The 24,382-nt window shown below is 46.4% G+C and overlaps 1 protein-coding gene across 4 annotated transcripts in view; it reads right to left on the reverse strand.

Moving 5' to 3' along the window:
* Positions 1 to 4,975: 4,975 nt before the first annotated feature.
* The window catches only part of NUP93 (nucleoporin 93), a 32,963-nt gene continuing 13,556 nt past the window's right edge, over positions 4,976 to 24,382 (reverse strand). For all 4 annotated transcript variants that reach the window (XM_069965984.1, XM_069965985.1, XM_069965982.1 and 1 more), the window contains exons 12-22: positions 18,715 to 18,808; positions 18,445 to 18,636; positions 17,294 to 17,420; positions 14,912 to 14,984; positions 14,765 to 14,809; positions 14,463 to 14,579; positions 13,805 to 13,923; positions 13,331 to 13,448; positions 13,048 to 13,131; positions 5,622 to 5,750; positions 4,976 to 5,541 (exon numbers count right to left, since the gene is read on the reverse strand). In XM_069965984.1, the coding sequence (XP_069822085.1) occupies positions 5,431 to 5,541; positions 5,622 to 5,750; positions 13,048 to 13,131; positions 13,331 to 13,448; positions 13,805 to 13,923; positions 14,463 to 14,579; positions 14,765 to 14,809; positions 14,912 to 14,984; positions 17,294 to 17,420; positions 18,445 to 18,636; positions 18,715 to 18,808 (1,209 nt within the window). In that variant the 3' untranslated portion in view covers positions 4,976 to 5,430. The remainder of the gene's footprint in view (positions 5,542 to 5,621; positions 5,751 to 13,047; positions 13,132 to 13,330; positions 13,449 to 13,804; positions 13,924 to 14,462; positions 14,580 to 14,764; positions 14,810 to 14,911; positions 14,985 to 17,293; positions 17,421 to 18,444; positions 18,637 to 18,714; positions 18,809 to 24,382) is intronic.

The raw sequence follows: 24,382 nt of genomic DNA on the forward strand, positions 1-24,382 counted from the left end.
ACAGAAAGATTATCTGCCAAAAATTCAAAGCCAGGAATGGATTTTAAAAGAGGAGAAATCTCAGGCTTTCCTTTATGACCTGATATCTGTTTATAGTCTGTTTCTGGCTTTGGCTTCAAATCTTTGGCAGATAAACTTTGTGTAAATGGACCCTTACGCGAAACAATTATTGGCCGTAAAGGACAATAATCGCTTAGTGTAATAGGGCCTTAAACTGTATTGATTGTAGAAGTTATTTTGTGCAGAATAATATAAATAAACTATTGACAAAGCATTAAATCTGGAACATAATATCCAGTGTATTCAGTATGTGTGAACATGCCCTGCAGGGTAATGGACAACTTGCTGCTCCCTATAGATTACAGTTGATCATGGTGGGTCTCAACAGCAGGATATCAATATCTGATCTTATAGGTACCTACGGTATTCAGTTTGAAATGCACATCTCCCAAGGGACTTTCTTCAAAAGGGTCAAAAACCTTTAATTTCAAATGCATCAGATTACAACTCCCATTAAAATTATTAAAGTCTTAGGTCACATGCAGGTGTAATTGGCCCAACAGATAAAGATTTCTATCAAAAGCAATCGAGACAACAGGCAAATTAGTTACACTACAATGACTTTAACAGTATCCTGAAAAGTTAATGGAAAAAGCGTATGTCTGCCCTTAGGGGAAGAGTTAATTTATGGCAGGTTGAATTAACTTTACTTGTGCTGGGAACACAAAGTAATATAGTGTAACGTTCACCAGGTATAAGGTGGAGGATGAACACTCCAAGCCTTTTCACTTATGTTAAGGCCCTATTCCACGGAACTTTTTCAAACGATTATCGTTCATAAAATCGTTCAAATGACCGCTCGTTAACGATATTCGTTCTGTGAAATAGCTGTAAACAAGCGAACGACAACAGCAAAATCGTTGTTGAGTCGTTCACTATTTTTTTTCAACATGTGGAAAAAAAATCGTTGGTCTTTCAACAATAATTCGCTAACCTTTTCGTTGAATAAAAAAATCTTTCAGTCGTTCTTGAAATGTCTACCTACATTTCCCCACGTTTCAAACGACCATGCAACGATGTAACGACCGCAAAAAAAATCATTACACTACAGATATCGTTCACGTTCCCACATGTATTATGTGTTATCGTTCGCTTAAAAAAATCGTTAAGTGCTCGTTAACGAGCTGTCGTTGGAGCAAGTCTATGAACGATAATCGTTCCGTGAAATAGGGCTTTTAGGCAGTCAATTATTATTATTAATCAATGTCTCCGCACAGCACTCATCCACAGTTCACTAAAATACCTGCTATTCCACTATAGGTATAAACTGCCCTTAATAAATACAAATATTTGCCATTTGTTCCTAATTTATCTTGATGAAAAATGATTTAGCAGACCCTGTAATACATAACTGTGTACAGTCCACATGTAAGTGAACAGGTATAGGTATAATGGTTTGCAGCCTGCTACCAGGCAGACACCTAGCTCTATTTATAAAAGGTCTATATACACATGAAAGGATAGGATTTATTTTTATCGAAATTTAGGTTACGTAAAATGTGTTATTCTATATGCACAGAAGTAATAAATGTTTGCATTTGGACCCAACATGCCTGGACTTTTTTGTGCAACCCTTTTGGCGACGAATCTGGACTCATCGCTGGGCTTTACAGAAATATTGGTAGAGGACCACTCAATGATTTTATTTAGCTTGAAAAACTAGTTAGTAAACCAAAAAGTATCATTATCTGCCATCTCATAACTGAAGGTAAAATGGAAACAATATAGACTAGTGTTTTTTTTTTCGTAGGAAAACAATGTACTGTGCACTTTGTACTTAATCACAAACCAAGTAGTAGGGCATTTCAGTCAAGTCTGTAAATCACGCTTGCTGGGCAAAGAATGCTTCTATGCAGCTCCAAACCCTGCATAAATGTATGTGTTTGGAATTGTTTACGGAGATCGAGGGTAGATAAAACAAGAACATTAACTGACTGAAACAGTCAGCTAATATAACCTTCGGCAAAGACTTTAGTAAAACACAATAATACATTACAATGAGGAATAAAAAACTGTTCACCAAACATGTATTGCTCATGTCAACTACCTACAGAAAAGTACCTGATACTCATATGGAATTTCCACTGTAATAAAAAATTTTTCATTGCTCCAATATCAATAAGATGATGCAACTAAGCGAACAGTTGTCATCAAAAACTATAATGCTCCTTACCAGGTGGTATACTTTCTTTTTTTGTCATTATGTTATATTTAGGGATACTCAAGCCATTGATCTTTTTTTCTTTCATATATTACTGGGGGATGCAGAGCGTGTTGTCACCTACCATCCATCCCCTGGCCGCTACTTCCCATACTGCTCCCGCCTCGGCAATACCAGCCTGCTCAGCCAATTACTTACTAAAGCAGGACAATATCCTGATCAGTGATTGGCTGAACACAGTCACTGCCGAGACAAGTCCGTCTCAGAAGTAGCTGGCAGAGCATTCAGCGGGAGAGCATGTTAGGGGAGTAAAGGTTGTTTATTATTTACTGCCAAAATAGTGTTTGCTGAAAAGCTGTGTAAAGCCTGTAGTCCAGGTGGGTGTACAGCCTTCTAGGTAGCCAGACTTCAAGCTCCTTGAAAAAAGTTCCTATTGTGGGACTGAAACGTTGCATATGACAGGCAAATAAAGCAGTGTGTATGAGTAGCATAGCGCCACGGACCATTGGGCTCTCTTGCTCTGGTTTTGCCAATTAAGATGTCACCACTTTTGACTTTCATACATAAACCTAGTTTATTATAACAATTCCCATTTTCTTTCTCCATCCAGTGCAGATTTTAAGGGGCACTGTGCAAGGTGCTCTTATTTTTAAAGTGAATCTCTCAGCTGGAATTCACATTCCAAATTGCAGAACCCATTATTAGAGATGAGAGAATTTACAATAATAAAGAAGCGAAGGGCCTTATTATCTCTGCAATCCACTCATCAGCCTGCTGACTTCCGCTCTTCCCCTGATGCTGGGAAAAGCTGGATCCAGGACTGGATCCAGCTGTTCCCAGCACTGAGATAAAAGCGAGATAAAAGGCAGCAGGCTGATGAGCGGATTTTAGATATAACAAAGCACCTCGTTTTTACTGTAAATTCACTCATCTCTACCCATTATATAGCAAATATACATCATGTTGCCACAGACTGAGCATCTAACCATGAGCCCAGCCACTGTTGTTTAGCAATGGACCACTCACTAGCAGAAGCTTAGTGCAAGTTTTGCTACCCATTGAAAAGCATTGACACCACTGACTGTATTGTAGGGGCGCTAATCAAACCGTTGCAACGGCAATAGCTTTTGATTGCAGCATCAACACAGTTAAATGACCAAAAGTAGACTGATCTTAGATGTTTTATCATTACCAACGGGGATAAATTGGGGTCACAGGGGGTGCTCGGATATGTTTTGATACCCAAGACACACTATTGTGGGGCTTAAAACACGATATCGAAAACCAGGAAGTTCTGGTATCATACCAACTTTGCCTCACATGACATCAAAAATTGGGTTCATCATGCACCTCTTAACCAGAAACAGTTCCTAATGCTAGAGACAAAAAGCATGTGGTACAGCACTGGTTAAAGCTACTTAAGATAGTGTGCTCTGTCATCCCCTGCTACCTCAGCTACACAGCTGAGTATAGGCAGTAGAAGCAGGCTGTTCCCGATGCCCTATTACTAAACAGCTTCACTAGATACAGTACCCAGTGTGCTGTCTCTAGTATCGGTACGGCATCTGCCTAAACAACTTACAGTGAGAGAGCACTGCAAAAAGAAACCAGTGAAGCTTTGCTAAACAGTAAAACAACTGACAAAAAATCCCCAAAAGATTGAAATTGAGAAATTGCCAGGAAATTCTCCGGCCTTTGTTCTTTAGCTGAATGCTTTCCTAAACCATAAGCATTACGGCACTACAAACAAAACCTAGATTAGTCTGATATCGCACTCATGCCTTCTTTCCCCTACTTCTTACTTATTTACAAGTTGTAGTTTAGTGAAGGCTAGGAAACAGATGGGAGGCCATATGACAAACATCAGACGATATAAGATTAGTTATTATCTGTTACCAAGCAGACACATACACATCTTCATAAGAGTAGTAGATGTAAAGTGACTGAATTCTAACTGAACTCTTTTCTGGTTAATGTTTGATATTTTTGAACAATACAAATGACTCCAAGAGTGGACCTTGCGGGTAAAGAAATGCCTAAATCAATTAATTTATAGCAAGGTCAGACTGTATATACAGTACAAGCAGGTGAATAGAAGCTAACCCCAGTGCTAGATGTGGTAAATAGGCCACAATCAGACCTATCAGCCTAAAGGTTAAAGTCCCACGAAATTCAAAACAGGCAGACAGGGGGAGTGCAAAAAAAATAAGCTATATTTACCCGTCCTTGTGTCTCCATTGCACCCATTTTGGGTCCTGCTGATGGCCACCGGCTGTCATCTTCGGCCGGAATCCAGTTACGTCATGTACCCGGCTCTTACAGCTGCAAAATCACAGCCTGGCTAAGCGATTGCCCGCTCAGCCAGTCAGTGACTGGGGCAATGTCCGCGAAATGTTGCAGCTAGAAGAGCTGCATGACACTGGCGGCTGTTAATGGGATCCCTTAATGGCACAAGTATAGGTAAAAATAATTTACTTTCCACACCCCCTGCCTGTCTGCCCTTTTTCAATTTTGTGACTTCTCCTTTAAGATTTTCTTTGTCACTGTCCTATTTTGTCATCTGGTTGCACATGGAATCCAATAAAGTGTCATAGAGACAGCTAGAGATGAGCGAACCTCGAGCATGCTCGAGTCCATCTGAACCCGAACGTTCGGCATTTGATTAGCGGTGGCTGCTGAAGTTGGATAAAGCCCTAAGGATATGTAGAAAACATGGATATAGTCATTTTCCAGACAACCTTAGAGCTTTATCCAAGTTTAGCAGCCCCCTCTAATCAAATGCCGAACATTCGGATTCAGATGGACTCGTACCCGGTTCAGTCATCTCTAGAGACAGACTAATATGTGTAGTAGGATGTGAATAAAGAAACAATTTTCTTTCTTTCTTTGAAGTGCTGTCTCTATAACACTATTAACCCCTTTAACCATCTGACTAAGGTTACAATAGCGTTTTTGTTTTGTTAGATACCCAGTTAGTCTTTAACACACCAAAAATATCAGCCACTCTGTCTTTTAACTTTGCGTTACAAAGAAAAAAAGTTGACTGATTTTTTTAAACAATAAAATATTGTAATTTTATGGAAAAAAAAACAACCACTTGGCTCTTTTTAAATCGTATCAAACAGGATCCTGAAAACAAAAGAAATGTTGTATTTGGAATAATATAACATTGGGGATAGTGCTGGTAGGATTTTAAGCAAGTATCTGAATCAGTTCATTAAGACTTCCATCTGTACAAGTCGTGCATTTGTGTCTCCAGACATTCTGAATGGGATCATTCCAGCAAAGGTGATAAGAGCTCTGGCTTGACTGCGTAACACCTGTACAAGAAAAAAAAAAAACAATTAGTAACAAGGGAAGCTATAACTATTTAAAAAAACAAAAAAACGCCACTGCTCACCGAGTCTTTATCCTCTACCACTCGCTGTGGCCTTCCAAGAGAAGAGGGCCCACTGCTCTTCAGTCGCTTGTATTTGGTGTATAGTATGTTCATTGTAGCAAGAAGAACTTCTGATAAATTATGCCTGATCTAGAAAGAGGCCATAAACTCAGATCAGTAAAGTTTACTTAACACACAAAAGACAAAGCATTAGCTGGCTGGAGATGCTTAAAGGAGAAGTCCGGACAAAATTTATTTTTTATATGTTATTACTTATGGAAAGTTATACAATTTTCTAATGTACATTAAATTATGGGAAATGCTCATATACTGCTATTTCCCCTAATTTAGTGTATCAGGAAGTGTTAGAATTCTCTCAGATCCAGTGACGTCACGACGAATGGTGTAATTCCTATGGAGTGTCCAGCAGGGGGCGCACTATATATTGAAGTCAATGAGTACCATTGACTTCTATATATAGTGCGCCCCTGCTGGACACTCCATAGGAATTACAATGGATCTGTGTATGTAATGTAATGTTATGTACAGTACTTTGCGATTGAATACATTTATGGAATACTTTGGGGAGCAAGTGTCCTTGCTCCCCAAAGTATCCCATAAATGTATTCAATAAATACATTTGCAGGGCACCGAGCAGGGAGGGAGAGAAGTGCCATCTACCTCCCCCCTCCCTCCCTGCTCGGTGCTGGGCACATATACAAAGTACTACTCCCCCAATATCTGCAGATAATGGGGGAGTAGTATGGCACTTCTCTCCCTCCCTGCTCGGTGACTGCAAATGTATTTATTGAATACATTTATGGGATACTTTAGGGACACTCAAGGACACTTGCTCCCCAAAGTATTCCATAAATGTATTCAATCGCAAAGTACAGTACATTACATCACATACACACATCCATTGTAATTCCTATGGAGTGTCCAGCAGGGGTGCACTATATATAGAACTCAATGGTACTCATTGACTTCTATATATAGAGCGCCTCCTGCTGGACACTCCATAGGAATTACACCATTCGTCGTGACGTCACTGCTTCAGAGATAATTCTAACACTTCCTGATACACTAAATTAAGGGAAATAGCAGTATATGAGAATTTCCCATAATTAATGTACATTAGAAAATTGTATAACTTTTCATAAGTAATAACATATAAAAGGAGGAGTTTTTACTCACCGTAAACTCTCTTTCTCGTAGTCTTCATTGGGGGACACAGACACCATGGGTATAGGCTGCTGTCACTAGGAGGCTGACACTAAGAAAAAAATAAAGCAAGTCGGCCCCTCCCAGCAGGCTATACCCGCCCACTGGCACTGAGCTAATCCAGTAGTGAAAAGCAGTAGGAGGAGCCGAAAGAAAAAAGAAAAAACACAGTCCACACTCAAGGTCTGAAAACACAGGCCAAACGGCAACTACAACACAGACAAACAAGGGGTGGGTGCTGTGTCCCCCAATGAAGACTACGAGAAAGAGAGTTTACGGTGAGTAAAAACTCCTCCTTTCTCGGGCGTCTTATTGGGGGGACACAGACACCATGGGACGTCCCAAAGCAGTCTCTTGGGAGGGAAAGAGCAGAGAAGAACTCAAGGAGAAGGAGCCACCGCTGCCTGCAAGACCTTGCGGCCCAAACTCGCATCAGCCGATGCAAAGGTGTCCACGCGGTAAAACCTCGAGAAGGTATGCAGAGACCTCCATGTGGCGGCCTTACACACCTGAAGGGCCGAAGCCCCGTGCCGGATAGCCCAGGAAGCCCCAACCGACCGAGTAGAGTGAGCCGAGACTCCGAACGGAGGCGACTTACCCTTACCGCTGTAAGCTCGAGACATGGCAGAACGAATCCAGCGGGCAAGAGTCGCCTTGGACGCTGCCGATCCCTTGCGAGGACCCTCAGGGATGATGAAAAGGGAGTCAGAAGTGCGAAACGACTTCGTCCGCGCAAGGTAGATGCGCAAGGCGCGAACTACGTCCAAGTGGTGAAGCGCCCACTCCCTCGGATGAGAGGGGGCGGGACAGAAGGAGGGGAGGATAATATCCTCATTGAGGTGAAAAGGCGACACGACCTTGGGCTGGAATGAGGCCACAGGCCGCAGCACCACCTTGTCCTGATGAAAGACCAGAAAGGGAGGGCGGCAAGAAAGAGCGGCCAACTCCGATACCCGCCGAACCGACGTGACGGCTACCAGGAAGACCACCTTGAAGGAGAGAATAGACAGGGGCACGTCCCGGAGGGGTTCAAACGGAGAAGACTGCAAAGCATCCAAAACCAGGTTCAGGTCCCAAGAGGGAACTGGACGACGATAAGGGGGGGCAAGATGTGCCACACCCTGAAGGAAGGTCTTTACCTGAGAGATCGAAGCCAAGGGTCTCTGGAAAAAAACAAAGCGCGGAAACTTGACCCTTAAGGGAACTAAGGGATAAACCGGACTCCAGCCCTGCCTGGAGGAAAGCGAGGAGTCGGGCCACCGAAAAGGAAAGCGGGTGCGCCGCGCAGGCCTCACAATGACGGAGGTAGGCCTTTCAACAGCGATAGTAAATCCTGGCAGATGACGACTTTCGCGCCCTGATCATCGTCCTGACGACCGCGTCCGAGAAGCCCCGGGATTTTAGAACCCAGGTTTCAACAGCCACGCCGTCAAACGAAGCGACGCGAAATGCGGGTGGCAGATCGGGCCTTGACTTAGAAGATCCGGACGGTCGGGCAGACGCCAGGGGGCGTCGACGGCGAGGTTCTCTAGATCCGCGTACCAGGCGCGGCGGGGCCAGTCCGGGGCCACCAGGATGATTGGAACCCCTTCCGCCTTGATTTTCCTCACGACCCGTGGAAGGAGCGGGAGGGGAGGGAAAATGTAAGGCATGCTGAACTGCCGCCAGGGAATCACCAGGGCGTCTGACGCCAGAGCCTGAGGGTCCCGCGTCTGACAGACAAACTTCGGCAGACGTCGGTTGATCCGGGATGCCATCAGATCCACGTCGGGCGTTCCCCATCTGAGACAGATCTGGGAGAACACCTCGGGGTGCAGGGTCCATTCCCCTGGATCCACACGTGCGCGACTCAGGTAGTCGGCCATCCAATTGTCCACCCCTGGGATGTGGACAGCTGATAGGGCCAGCACGTTTACCTCTGCCCAGGAGAGGATCAGCGCCACTTCCGTCATGGCGGCCCTGCTGCGGGTACCGCCTTGATGATTCACGTACGCCACCGCAGTGGCATTGTCTGTCTGTACACGGACGGGGAGACCTCGGAGCTGCGACTGCCAGTGCAGGAGAGAGAGCCTGATTGCCCGTAGCTCGAGTATGTTTATAGGAAGCCGAGACTCCTGCGGCGACCAAGTCCCCTACGCGGTGAGAGTGTGCCACACTCCTCCCCAGCCCTGCAGGCTGGCGTCAGTGGTTACGATCTGCCAGTGAATGGGGAGGAATGAGCGACCGATGGAGAGGCTCGGAGACTGGAGCCACCATTGGAGATCCCGCCGAAGACCAGCAGGGGGGCTGACCCGGCAATCCAGTGAAGGGAGCGACCTGTCCCACTGCGCCAGAAGGAAGAGCTGAAGGGGACGAGAGTGGAACTGCGCAAAAGGCACTGCCTCCATTGCGGCCACCATCCTCCCCAGAACCCTCATGCAGAATCGAATGGACACCGGGCGATGACTGCAAAGGGCTCGAACCCCGGACCGAAGGGACACCAGCTTGTCCTCCGGGAGAAAGACCCGAGCCTGAAGCGAGTCCAACCTCATCCCCAGAAACACGATGGACTGGGAGGGGGTCAAGGAGGACTTGGGTCGGTTGAGGAGCCACCCGAAACGAGAGTGTGTCCAACGTTATACGGAGGCTTTCTAAATTCTGGTCCCTGGACGGGGCTTTGACCAGAATGTCGTCCAAGTAGGGCGTTACAGAAATCCCTCGAGTCCGTAAAAGAGCCATGACGGCCGCCATGGTCTTCGTAAAAACACGAGGGGCCGTGGCCAGGCCGAAAGGTAGGGCCACGAACTGAAAGTGGTCCGATCCGATGGCGAAGCGAAGAAAACGCTGGTGGGGGGGGGGAAATAGGAATGTGGAGATACGCGTCCTGGATGTCCACCGAGGAGAGGAACTCTCCCGGCTCCAGGGACGCGATGACAGAACGCAAAGACTCCATCCGAAAATGAGATAGACGGACGTGGCGGTTTAGTCGCTTGAGGTCCAAGATTGGACGCACCGAGCCGTCCTTTTTCGGAACTACAAATAGGTTTGAATAGAAACCGCGAAACCGTTGGGGGGAAGGAACGGGAACGACAACTCTCTTGTCGAGGAGAGACTGAAGGGCCTGAGAGAACCCGGCCGCCAGGGAGGGAGACCGAGGAAGGCGAGAAGGAAAGAAGCGGTCGCGAGGAATGGAGGAAAACTATCTTGTAGCCCCGAGAAACCACGTCCCGCACCCAGGCGTCCTCGGCATGGGAGAGCCAGGCCTCCTGGAAAAACAGGAGACGGACGCCCACCTGCGGGGAGTCGCACGGGGGGAAAACTTCAGGAGGAGGCGGTCTTGGGAGCGCCTGACTTGAAGGGGGGCCGGGAGGAATTCGTCCGGGTTTGCCAGGAAGGACGGTTCCTGGAGAAACCAGTCCTCTTGTTTTGAGTGCCCGCATTTTTAGCGGAGGGAGCTGGCGGGAGCGACCGAAAGGAGCGAAAGGAACCCGGCTTGCGTCGGGTATCCTGACGCTTCGGGCGCTGCTGGGGAAGACTGGTACTCTTACCTCCGGTAGCGTCAGAAATAATTTCGTCCAAGCGTTTCCCAAAAAGACGGGAACCTGCAAAAGGGAGGCTGGTAAGAGACCTCTTTGAGGCCGTGTCAGCCCACCACTCACGGAGCCATAGAGATCGGCGTATGGCCACGATATTTGCTGATGCGAAGGCCGAGCTGGCTGCGGAGTCTAAGGAAGCCAAACAGATATACTGGGCCGCATCTTGTATCTGCTGAGTAAGGTCAGCCAGGTCATCAGGGGGCGCCCCAGAAAGAAGACCGTCCCTCAGTTGTTTAGCCCACACCGAGATCGCCTTGGAAATCCACGTGGAGGCAAAAGTGGGCAAAAGGGAGGATCCGGAGGCCTCGAAAGCCGACCTAGCCAAGGCTTCCACCCGTCTATCGGTGGAATCCTTGAAGGAAGCCACGTTGTCAAGAGGAAGCGTAGTGGCCTTAGTCAAACGGGAAACTGGAGGATCCACAGAAGGGGGGGGAGGACCAGAGGGACACAAGGTCCTGCGAAAACGGATACAAGGCTTCCAAGCGTTTGGGCTTGGCAAACTTCTTATCCGGGGACTTCCAGCTCTTGGTGAGTAAAGCGTCAAATTCCTTGTGACTGGGAAAGGAGCTACGGACACGGAGGGCGCTCTTGTTGAAACAGACCTCCCCGGATGGAGGTGGGTCCGCTGAATCCTTCAACTGGAAGGTATCACGGATGGCGGCCACGAGGTTATCCACCGTGGCAGACATGTGAGAATCCTCCTCAGAAGCCACTTCAGAATCTGACTGGTCTCCAGGAGAATGAGACCGTCTAGCTGGGGAGATGTGGGCAGGAGCCAAACTCGACCTAGGAGAGCCTGAAGACGAACGAGAAGAGGCAGCCCGAGGGCGTTTACGGGAATGACTCCGACCGGAGCGACTGGTGGAAGGGAGAGGGCGAGCCTGAGCTGCCGCGGAAGTGGATAGACGGTCGAGGGCAGCCGCGACCGACTGGGAAAGTTCAGCCATCTGAGAGACAGAACGACAGAGGGGACGCGCCCAAGCTGGAGCTGGCTCATCTGACTCCTGTGAAGGAGGGGGATCCTGTGCAAGGGACTGAGAAGAACCGGACTGCATGGAGCAAGCAGTGCAGAGTGGTTGAGAATGGCCAGAAGAAGATTTAGTGTTACAGGATGAACAGAATTAGTAAGTAACAGAAGAAGGTGGAGGCTGCTGACGGCGAGAGGAGTCAGACCTTGAGTCAGACATAATGCAATATAAAGGAAAAAACACAAGTGTATCCTCCTAGGCAGACAGCTTAAGGAAAAAAGGTGTCGTGGTAGAAAGATTCCAGCAGAGTACCAAGGAGACTGGGGAGGCTGACAGCCTGCAGGGAAAGAACAGATACCCAGTGAGCTGGCAGCAAGAAAGACAGTAAAATGAGGTAAAGAATCCCAGAGAGCTTACCCGGGAGAATCAGAAGCGTCCTGAAGAAGATGATGCAGGAGCAGGCACTCGGCAGGAAGACCAGCAGAACAACTGCAGAGCAGGACACAGTAATGGCGTGCGGACCGGAAGCCTGGTATCCTGGAGCCGACGCGCGGGAATGTACTAGCGCGGCGTCCTCAGCGCAGTGACGTCACTGCGCCGGCCCGCGCGCGGGAAATTCAAGCAGGAGCCTGAACCTGAATGGCGGCCGGGACCGGAGTGTAGCGTACGCTGCCGGGAGAGCCTAGGACGCTGCCGATCGCGGTATCCTCCGACACCAGGCCCAGAGTGGAAGAGCAGCCGGGGGAGACAGGCCCTGCGCGCTACAGCCGGCGAAAGAGTCGGGCGCGCGCCGGGGCCGAGAGAGGGGGCCGCGGCCGAGCACGAGCGCACACGGGGGGAGCGGAGGGGACGCGCAGAACGCCCGGGCAAGTCGGGAACCCGGGGCGGAGGGCGCTCGGAGAAGAGGGCCAGATAGCTCACCATCCGACGTCTTCTGGTCTTCTGCCGGCACTGTGCCACGCTGAACGCTCAACTCTGGGAGGCTGAGTGTGCAGGGGCTGGCGGAGCAAGGTCCGCAATGAGGAGACAGACAGCTGGGCAGGTCTGTGTCCTGGGCGCTGGGTCCGGCCGTAGGTGACCTAGGGTAGACAGTCCCTCTATATTTAGGGTCTGTTCCCTGGTCACTTGGAAAGTGGGATCAGGGTGAGTCTAGATTACTCACCGTGCCCAACCTGTAAGGGAAAAAAGGGGTTAGTAAAAGGAAAAAAAGCAGAGATGATCTGGAGCAACCAGACCTGCATCTGCCTCCTACTGACACTAAGCTAAACTGGATTAGCTCAGTGCCAGTGGGCAGGTATAGCCTGCTGGGAGGGGCCGACTTGCTTTATTTTTTTCTTAGTGTCAGCCTCCTAGTGACAGCAGCCTATACCCATGGTGTCTGTGTCCCCCAATAAGACGCCCGAGAAAAATAAATTTTGGCCGAACTTCTCCTTTAAGATGCTTCTGGTCAGCCAGTATGGATGATAATCCACCCAAAACAAGCTAAGCTGAAATAACAGACACAAGTACATGGCATTTCGTTCTGCAGATAAGTGAGGGTTCCAGGAGTTGGACCCACACCTATCATACATCGACAGACAATCCTTAGGAAAGGCAGTTGAGAAAACTTGATAGGAAACTTCTTCAAAATAAACTAAATTGCTTGAAAAAACTATAATCATAGGTCATCAGTTCACTTACCTCATCACTGAAGTTTCTGAATGCAGCAACTCTCTCCTCCACTGTGTCCTGGCTCAGAGGAACAATCTTCAGTCTCTCAATAACCTATGAATAGGATATAATTATGAACAACCAAAACTATGAGCATCAAATGGCTGTACTTTAAATGCAAGAAGCAGGGGTCCTGTGTATCTTTCACCACCAGAGTTACATTCCTCTAAAAATAATATGAAGTCAGCCAAAATACAAACATTTTCTACATGTTTTTCGTTAAAGTAATTATGACACTACTTTGTAAACTTACATCAAATGCCAGATCAATGTGGCCAGCATGATAGTTATCAAAGAAAGTCATCAGATCCAAAAGCAGATAAAATGTAGAGTTTATCGCTTTTTCTGCACTTACACCTTGGGATCTGTATCTGGAGAGGAAAATATTTTCCATAATTATGTATAAAATAACATTGAAAATAACTAAGAATAACCACACAATACATAAGGGCAACATTAAAAGACATGTACTTTCTGAAACACACCAATAATTCATGAAGCAGTTAAAAAAAAACTGGCTTTCTACAAGACAGATGTACAGCAGTAGTACCTTGACACAAACTCTGTAATAAGGATTTTTTACCCAAAATGAATATGCAAATTTTACAAGGATGCTACTTTAATTCACTGCTGTTATATACCGGGGAGTACCTTTTGATACATCTTGGTGACTTTCTTGCTCTAAACTGCATTATCATCAGATATGGTAGACTTTGGATGTTCTCACCTTTCAGCGATAGACAGTGCCATATTTTTCAGTCGCTCCTTGTTAGACTGTGGAGAGCTAATCTGAGAAATGACTGGACTCATCAACTTATTGGTCAGCTCCAAAACCTTGTCTGGGTTCTGTAAAAAGATGATTCAGAGGCATCCATCTAAAACTCCAATTATAATGCAAGGGCACGTACTTGTAAGATACACTTACAAATCACTATAGGCTAGCAATGCAACAAGATAAAACTATAAACAATTTACTTTTTTGACAAGTATGGTGCCAACTAGAACAAAGGAAGAATTGCTTTAAGTGTACCTGTTTTTCCAATCAGGGTTTGGATATTCAGACCCTAACCAATTAGAGGAATAAGCGTGGATTGTACAGCATTGTCACACTATAGTCCCTCTGCTCTGTGTCTGTGTGAGGAGATGTGCCTCATAGACTTGCATTATGCATCAGTCTCTTTATGTGACACAGAGCCAGGAGAGAAGGCGCTGAGTGCAGAGTTCTCCCAGCTCCCCAACACTCAGACCATGACTGATCAAAACCTCCGACACTGCCTCTTTAAATACTTATCCTCTCATAAAAAAAACGACAACTTCCTTTTTAACACTGCAAGGTACACAAGTTGTCAAAAGACGCTCATTGCAAAATAATTCTAGATATTTACCTTTGCCAAATCATAGAGCTTAGCAGCTTCCTCAAACAGACCCTTTTGTTCCGCTACAGATGCCACCTCACTTATTATAGGATTTGTGTCCCTTGTAAATTTATCAATTGCTCCAGGCTGCCAACATAATCAAATGTTATATGGTGTAAAGACAATGGATTATTTATGATGCAATAACCTTGTAGTAACATTATGTTCTTCTATAAAATATTTAAATGCTATATACACTGACAACATGCACGTAAACTCTGTTTACGTGCATTTTTTAAATGCAGAATCTAAGAAATGACAAATTCCTATACCTTTCGTGTACCATCTTTCTCCAACTTCCCGAGAAGCATATCAAACTATAAATGAAAGAAAAAATAAATGAAAATAAATAAATAAATAAAATCAGAAACCAACCTGAAACAAGGCAAAGGCAGTCTTAAGAATGGGAGTGGCCTTACCTCTCGACTTTCAATCACTAGTTCACTGACACACCGCAGGAACATATTCTTATCCTGACTATCTTTCTCATTTCTGAAAGAAAAATTACTTAAAGCAACGTAGTCCCGGTATATAAAAAAAAAAAAAAACAGGTGCCATAAATACTAAATCAAATACAGTACATGTGTATAACAGATCTGAGAAAAGCTGGATGGCTTACACTGCTTTGTCTCTCCTGGGGAGTAGCTTGCTGGAACAGAAGCTTTCCCCAACCCTTCTGAAAACTTAAAGGGTAACTTATCATTGTCTCGTGGCCGAATACACATTTGAACTTCCTGACAAGAAGCATGCTGCTTAAAGTGAGCAATATATAGAATGGCTGGAAGTCCCATAGACTTGCAATTCATGTCTATGGGATTCTAGCAATTTCATGTATTTCTCGCTTTAGCAGCATGCTATGGACTTGCCAGTTTAATTTTTGTATTCTGCTACTGAGAAAGAATAAATAGTTACTAGAGATGAACGCAACTCGGGCAAGTCCAAGTCCGATTGTTCAGCATTTGAATACCGCTGGCTGAAGAAGTCTTATACAGCCCTAGGAAGTCTGGAAAAACATTTTATACACCCATAGGCTGTTTCCATTTTTCCCTGGTAGCCCTAAGGCTGTATCAAACTTCTTCAGCCACCAGTATTCAGATGCATGACAGGACTTTAGGACGGTAGGTTTAGCTAATTATGATTAGAATAATGAAGGGAAAAGATATTCCAGAGACAATTTTAGTTGACTATTGAAAAGCACTGTACCAAGTTACACAGACATCAAAAGTAAAAATCTACAATGCAAACATGGGGGGGGGGAGGTAACCATCAAAAGTGATCATAAAGTACTTTGCATGGAAAACTAACAGCAGGTTAGAATTAAACCTCCTGTTACATTCCCATAGGACAGGAGACACCAAGGAAGATGGTAATTTGCATTCATCTGCAGCGCTGCTTTCCTAAATTGTTCAGTTCTATTAATATGTTAATGCAGTAGTTTGGTGCACTGGGGGCGGGTCTACAGACCTTGGTGCACTGATCCACCCACCTGTCCCTCTTCATCTGGACACTTTGTGTGGTTGGAGTGATGTCACTGCAGAGCGCCACCTCAAGATTTACCATAAGGCAGTAGGTGCATGCCTAGTTAACATATTAATAAAATGGAAGATTGCAGGAAAATGGCACTGCGAATGAAGGCAAGGCAATTACCTTCTTCCTCAGTACCTCTTGCCCTATGGCCCTGATGGCGACCTATGGCACGCCTGTCAGCACTGACACGCGTAGCCATAGATGCTGACACGCAGCCGCATAGAGAAAAGTGTGCTGAACTGCCTTGGAGCTTGTATGCAGCCGCATACAAGCTCCAAGGCAGTTCAGCGTCCTTACAGTGCACCCTGACCCCACGTACTCCCCGCCCCACGTACCGCCCAGACGCAGCTACTGTGACATCACCCGGCACAATAGCTGCGTACGGCCGGCCGGAGCAGTGCCGCGCTCCAGCTCCGCCTGCTTCCAGCCCCGCCTGCTCCTGCCTGCAGTGTCGTCTCCTGGTGCCACAGCATGATCCTGGACGGCAGTAGGATTGTAAGTGTGTGTGGGGAGGGATGGGGGTCGGAAAATGGGTCAGGTGATAAGTAAAGTTTGTGTTTGCGTGGGGAGGGATGGGGCCAGGTGGGGTATAGTGTGTGTGTGTGTGTGTGTGTGGAGGAGGGATGGGGCCAGGTGGGGTATTTTGTGTTTGTGGGGGGAGGGATGGGGCCAGGTGGGGTATTGTGTGTGTGTGGGGGAGGGATTGGGTCAGGTGGGGTATTGTGTGGGAAGGGATGGGGCCAGGTGGGGTAGTGTGTGTGTGTGGGGAGGAGGGATGGGGCCAGGTGGGGTATTTTGTGTTTGCGTGGGGAGGGATGGGGCCAGGTGGGGTATTGTGTGTGTGTGGGGGAGGGATGGGGCCAGGTGGGGTAGTGTGTGTGTGTGTGTGTGTGTGTGTAGGAGGGATGGGGCCAGGTGGGGTATTGTGTGTATGAGTAGGGAGGGATGGGGGTCAGGTAGGGTAGTGTATGGGGAGGGATGAGGGTCAGGTGGGGTAGTATGTGTTTGTGGTTTTTAGTTTACTTCACACAGTAATTATTATAATCGTTATTAATTATTAATAATAATAGTTATTTAAACTACAAATAACACAAAATTATGGTGTTTTTTCGCGAAGTGACACACCAACCGAGTTATACTGTTTTTTTTGCCGAAAACTGACACACCAAGCTCAAAAGGTTACCCATCACTGCGCTATGGGAACATGCAACACTTTTTCTAAATATCAAATATTAAACATTAACAGAGACTATTCTAGTTTGTATGAAAACTACCTGAGAAAATAAAAATATTGCAAAGCTTCACGAGGATCTGTTGGTTCAAACTTCCGTGTGTAAAGCATAAGAAGACGGACAAAATTAAGACGTCGGACACCAATAGGGTCCCCTCCTTCTTGGCTCACTGCAATAACAATTGCAAAAATGTATATTATGACATATCTGCATAAACTCCTAGGTACAGGCTGTTGTGCCTGAAACTTCAGCTCAGTTCTGTTCAAGTGAATTAATATATAACAAAGGGGCTACTTCCCCTTCAGTCTGCTAATCAACAAAGTTCCAATCGTCTGACCACCACCAAACACAGGTAGGTAGCAAAACCTGAGGATAGACCATCAGTGTTAAAGCGACTCTGTACCCACAATCTAACCCCCCAAACCCCTTGTACCTTCGGATAGCTGCTTTTAATCCAAGATCTGTCCTGGGGTCTGTTCTGCAGGTGATGCAGTTATTGTCCTTAAAAACAACTTTTAAACTTGCAGCCCATGCCAAACAGGAGTATCTGTGCCCTAACTTTGCAACACCCCCTCCGCCCCTCCTCCCCACCCTCCTCATCATTAGGAATGCCACTGGGACATTTTCTCCATGCTGAACACTGCACAGGTGCTTAACGATCCAGCCCATGTGCCGGGCTGACACATGTGGGGAATAGGAGGCAATCTGCCTGGAGCATTCCTAATGATGAAGAGGGTGGGGAGGAGGGACGGAGGGGTGATGCAAAGGACACAGATACTCTTTTTGGGCATGGGGCTGCCAGTTTAAACATTGTTTTTAGGACAATAACTGCATCACCTGCCGAACGGACCGCAGGACAGATCTTGGATTAAAAGCAGCTATCCAAAGGTCATGTTGTGGGTACAGAGTCACTTTAAAGGCCTGGAAAATCCCTTTAGCCAAGGGAAGCACTGCAACTTAATTAATGTGAACCATTGAACTGAATGGCTGCTGAAGTCCACATAATTGCATACAACTCAAGATACTGGTTTTGATTTTAGCTTTAGTTCAACAGCTAAAGCCAATTTGTACCGAGTTTCTTGTTTTGTTATGATACAGCTTATAAAAGCTGTAGTACACCTTTTTTTAATGGCCATATCAACAAAGAAAGGATGGTAAGAAATGGCACAATTACACAGTATTTCCATACTTACACAGTTGAGCACTTTGAGAAGATGACTTCAAAAGTAATTTCAATTCAAAAAGAGCAAGTGCCACATGTACAGCATGACAGCGTGTGCGCTCTGTACGGAACAAGTGGGCAATAGCCGCTTCAAACTGAGCAGTAAGGAATAGGACTTGAAAATACAGGAAGGGATGTTGGTTAGCAGCAAAGTGTGATTCCCCTGGAACACAAAAAAGGCATCACAACGTTGTGCAAATCTGAAATGCATTTATTGTACATATGTATGTACATTACATACCATAATCTTCAAGCAGCTGTTTCTGGAACTGTGGCAAGGTAAGTCTATCTTGAGGAGAGCTGCTGGTATCATCATCAAAGCAAATCTGATTCAACTGTATGGAAAAAACAGGAGTAAGATATAGTGTATATATAGTAAATATTCCTCTCTCTGCTGCACGTATTGCTTACTTGTATTAAAAATGCTACTGTGGGTATTAAAGAGGTGTTTTTAACCAAACACCCCACTTCCAGTAGATGGACGTTCAACAGCTTGACGCTAATAACACAGACCCTACAGATTTATATGGACCAAACATCGGTTTGGTCCCTTAAAACCCTGTCTCTATTATACAGGGGCTAGGAAGCTTTTTCTGAACATTTCCATACACAATACCACACAAAAATAACTTTTACAACTCCTAAAAGATATGTGAATGCATATCTGCTTAGTGTTTCTTCACCAGGCAGCAAGCCTTCAGCACTTAGTGGTAATGCCTACCATCTAGGCATCATTACAATCTGTTTGCAGGGGACAGTTGGTGACTCAGGATGCATCAAGGACATCAGTCAGGCCTACAGGAAACCTACCAGCTAAAGTATGAGCCAAGTGGACAAATGAAAAGAAGGGAGACAGGGGGCGCTTCCTTGTGTAATAGAGGATACCCAGGTCTGTGGTAGCAGGGTTTTGCAGGGATCCACTTACCTATATAAAAGTATAGGAAGATGTACTCCGCAGCTGTACTGGGGGACGTCACCACCAACGGTAGGAGAAGCATATATGGATGTGTTATCAGCCGATTACAGGACCAGGATTCGAGTCCACACCAGATGTAGTAAGCGCAGAACTACCACAATATGCACACAGCGGTGCAGCCAAAGATCATCCAATGGTAGATGAGTAGTATATACTCTTTATTGCAACGCGTTTCGGTCTTAAAACATCTAACATAGTGTCTGCTCTGTATGCTTGAAAAAGGCCTATCTGGGCAATATATAGGCACATCCTAATGACATCATATTGGACTTCCGGGTCAGTGACCTCAGGGAAGTCCTGAGACAAAAGGTGTGTATGCACATGGCATATCATCAGTATGTAAACAAAGACAAAAACCATGTACAAAATTCATTTCAAGTCCATGAGTCCATAAAATTCCAAAGTTCAAAAATTAATGAGTTCGTAATGAATTTTTATTAACCCCTTAACGACATCGGGCGTAAACTTACGCCCTCGCGCCCTGGTACTTGGCGCATCAGGGCGTAAATTTACGCCCGATGTTTCCCCGATCGCTGCGTGTTCACACACAGTGGTCGGGGAAGATGGCCTGCTATAAATCATAGCAGGCCATCATAGCTTCACGGCACGGGGGGTGGTTAACACCCCCCGTGCTTACGATCGCCGCTATAGGCTGATCAATTCAGATCAGCCAATAGCGGCGATCGGAACCTTTCCGGGTCATCGGCGACCCGATGACCCGGAAAAAAAATGGCGGTCGGTGCTGTCAGAGGACGGCACCGACCGCCATTACTGTAAAAAGTAATGGCGATCGGGCCGGTGGCACGGCGATCAGAGTCCCACAAAATAGTAAATACCTGCCCTGGACCCCTCAGCTAGGTAGCCGAGGGGTCCAGAGCAGGTATTTGTACATTACTCACCTGTCCCGGGCTCCTGATCGGCGTCTTCCGGGTTCGCGGCATCCTCGTCTTCGTTCGGGTCTTCGGCTTCTTCCGTGACGTCACGTTCGGCTTCTCTCGGCTATTTTCGGCTCCAGCGTCGGCTCTTTCCGTATTTTGCGCTCTGCTGCCCTCTAGCGGCTGATATGTGTACTACACTTATCAGCAGCTATAGGGATGTTCAGAATGTAGAATTTTTTTTTTTTTTTTTTTTTTTTTCAAATTTTTTTTTCTTCTATTTTCCGCACCCTATCGCCGCTGAGTGTTGATCAGCATCGCACGAAAGTGCGCTGCTAATCAGCAACTCCTCCTTTTTGGCGTAGGGTGTTTTTTTTTCTATATTCTACTGCCACAGGCTGCTAATAAGTGCCGCACATAAGTGCGGCATTTATCAGCAACTCCTTTGTTGGCGTAGGTTTTTTTTTTTATACTTACTGTAAAAAAACACGTAAAAAACACTACATTACACCACACTACACCACACTACATTGAATAAAGTTTGACACTACACCACTACATACCCCATATACTAATCCCCGTATAAAGATGGCCCCCAGGGTGTTTTCGGCGTCAGAGGGATACGTTATTGCCTCCGACACCGAAACAGCCAGTGAGGATGAATGGGGGATCCTTCTTTCCTCCATTCATCCTCATCATCCAGTGACATGTCTGGGGGGGTAGCGTAGCGTACGCTGCCCCCCAGACACGTCTTTTCCGCCAGTACCGTCCCAATAAGAGATGACGGTATGGTGTGAAATTCTACACACTCTGTGAGCGTACCTCTGGGTACACTTACAGATTTCGGGTACGTGCACACTGCGGAATGGCGAAGGATAACCCTTTGTGCATTCCGCAGCTGGCACCCGCCGGCGGACTGATGCAGGCGTGTGTCTCCACCCGTGTCATAGACTCCATTCTATGCACGGGCGGAATCCGTCGTCCATCCAAAGAATGAACACGTTGGACGGAGAGCGGAATCCGTCCATGCATAGAATGGAGTCTATGACACGGACGGAGACGTGTGCCTGCATCAGTCCGCCGGCGGGTGCCAACTGCGGAATGCACGAAGGGTTATCTGTCGCGATTCCGCAGTGTGCATGTACCCTTAGAGTGTATGTAGGAAGGGACACCCGAATCCAGCCCCAGATGCCCCCCCCCCCATCCTCGGAGTTAGTGGGAATATCGTCCGGGAACTGATCTTCCCACTGCTGGATAAAGGTTACCACCTGTACGGGGATAACTTTTATACCAGCACCCCCCTCCTCTGGTCTCTCGCTGCCCGAGCTACTGTAGCTTGCGGCACCATCCGAACATATCAGAACCAGTAATAGCGCCCTAAGATTTAGCAGCCATGGAGCGGACCCAGCGCTTGTGGATATGAAGGACCCCGTATCGCACCAGGACAACATTTTCCAGGTGACGTCCCCCACACTGGAAAACAGGAGACCCCAGAAGAAGTGCAGAGTGTGGCGTAACAGGGGGATCAGGAAGGACACCATTTTCCAGTGTGCCACCTGTCCTGATCGCCCCGACCTCTGCATACTGGATCGCTCCAAGGCACACCACAAGTCATCGGGGTTCTACATTATCTAAATTCTGTCCCTTATTCCTATTTCAGGGGTCACGTTGATCCAGGGATTATTCTGATCGCCATTATGGAGTCAGGAAGGAATTTTTTCCCCTGTGATGAGGCTACTGTCGTCTGCCTCACGAGGGTTTTTTTTTGCCTTCCTCTGGGTCAACACAGGTTGAATTTGATGGACACCTGTCATTTTCAACATTATAAACTAATAATTGGCCTAATACCCCCAAATAAATTAGAATTGTCCCTTTTCCCCAGCTAAATAGGCATGGCCGCCATTCCCATTAGAGGATGCCATGATGCAATTACAAAGCCTCTGTGCGGCCAGGACAGTAGAAACCCCCCACAAGTGACCCCATTCTGGAAACTACACCCCATAAGGAATCTAAGAAGGGGGGAAGCGGGGATATGGCCCCCTGGTGACGGCCACATTTGGGACGTGAAAATGAAAAAAATTGTATTTTTTATTTTCTCGGCACATATTCTACGTAAGTGCCCGTCACCAGTGGGGTCCATATGCTCACTGCACCCCTTGTTAGATTCCTTATGGGGTGTAGTTTCCAGAATGGGGTCACTTGTCAGGGGTTTCTACTGTCCTGGCAGCACAGGAGCTTTGTAATTGCGACATGGCCTCCATCCTCCATTCCAGCCTCTAAATGGCGCTCTGTCCCTTTGGTGACTTGCCCTGTGCCCATATGGCACATTATGCCCACATGTGGGGTATTTTCGTACTCAGGGGACACTACCCTACACGTTTTGTGTTCATTTTCTTTTTTAACCCCTTGTGGAAATGGAAAAAAATCAAGGCTAGACCAACATTTAGTGTAATTTTTGTAAAATTTTTACTCTAAATCATTAATCTTGTCATGTTTTTTCATTTTCACAAGGGGTTAAAAGATAAAAAAAAACATTTAATGTGTAGAGCAATTTCCCCTGAGTATGGAAATACCCCACATGTGGACATAAAGCGCCATGCGGGTGCAGGGTAAGCCTCCGAAGGGAAGAAGCGCCATTTGGTTTTTGAAGGCTGGATTTGGATGGAATGGATTTCGAGGGGCCATGTTGCATTCAAAAGGCCCCTGTGTTGCCAAGACAGTTGAAACCCCCCACAAGTGACCCCATTATGGAAACTGCACCCCTCAAGGAATGTAACAAGGGGTGTAGTGAGCATATGGACCCCACCGGTGACGGACACAAATGTGGAACAATGTGGCGTGAAAATGAAATATTACATTTTTTACACTATAATGTTGGTTTAGCCTTGAATATATCATTTTCACAAGGGGTTAAAAGAGGAGAAAAAAAACAAAATGTGTAGAGCAATTTCCCCCGAGTCCGTAAATACCCCACATGTGGACATAAAGCACCATGCGGGTGCAGGGCAAGCCTCCAAAGGGAAGGAGCACCATTTCGTTTTTGAAGGCTGGATTTGGATGGAATGGATTTTGAGGGGCCATGTTGCATTCAAAAGGCCTCTGTGTTGCCAAGACAGTTGAAACCCCCCACAAGTGACCCCATTATGGAAACTACACCCCTCAAGGAATGTAACAAGGGGTGTAGTGAGCATATGGACCCCACTGGTGACGGGCACAAATGTGGAACAATGTGGCGTGAAAATGAAATATTACATTTTTTACACTATAATGTTGGTTTAGCCTTGAATTTATCATTTTCACAAGCGGTTAAAAGAGAAAAAAACACACAATATGTGTAGAGCAATTTCCCCTGAGTCCGTAAATACCCCACATGTGGACATAAAGCGCCATGTGGGCGCAGGGCAAGCCTCCGAAGGGAAGGAGCGCCATTTGGATTTTGGAGGTTGGATTTGGCTAGAATGGATGATGAACACCATGTCGCATTTACAGAGCCCTCGTGCTGCCAAAACACTGGAAACCCCCCACAAGTGACCCCATTATGGAAACTGCAGCCCTCAGGGAATCTAAAAAGGGGTGCAGTGAGGATATGGACCCCTTGATGACGGGCACATTTGTGCCATGAAAGTGAAAAAAATGAAATTTTTCCCTTTCACGTCACATTGTTCCACATTTGTGCCCGTCACCAGTGGGGTCCATATGCTCTCTGCACCCCTTGTTAGATTCCTTGAGGGGTGTAGTTTCCAGAATGGAATCACTTGTGGGGGGTTTCCAGTGTCTTGGCAGCACGAGGGCTCTGTAAATGCGACATGGCCCTTGAAATCCTTTTCAGTGAAATTCAGCTTCCAAAAGCCAATTGGCGCTCCTTCCCTTTGGAGGCTCGTCCTGCGCCCCCTTGGCACTCTATCGCCACATGTGGGGTATTTCTGTACTCGGGAGAAACTGCGCTACACATTTTTTGTCTTTTTTTGCCTCTTATCCCTTTAAGAAAATGAAAAATTGAAGGCTAGAACAACGTTTTAGTGTAAAAAATAAATTTTTCTTTTTTCACGCCATATTGT

The sequence above is a fragment of the Dendropsophus ebraccatus genome, chromosome 4 (genome assembly GCF_027789765.1).
Source record: "Dendropsophus ebraccatus isolate aDenEbr1 chromosome 4, aDenEbr1.pat, whole genome shotgun sequence".
Taxonomy (NCBI): Eukaryota; Metazoa; Chordata; class Amphibia; order Anura; family Hylidae; genus Dendropsophus; species Dendropsophus ebraccatus.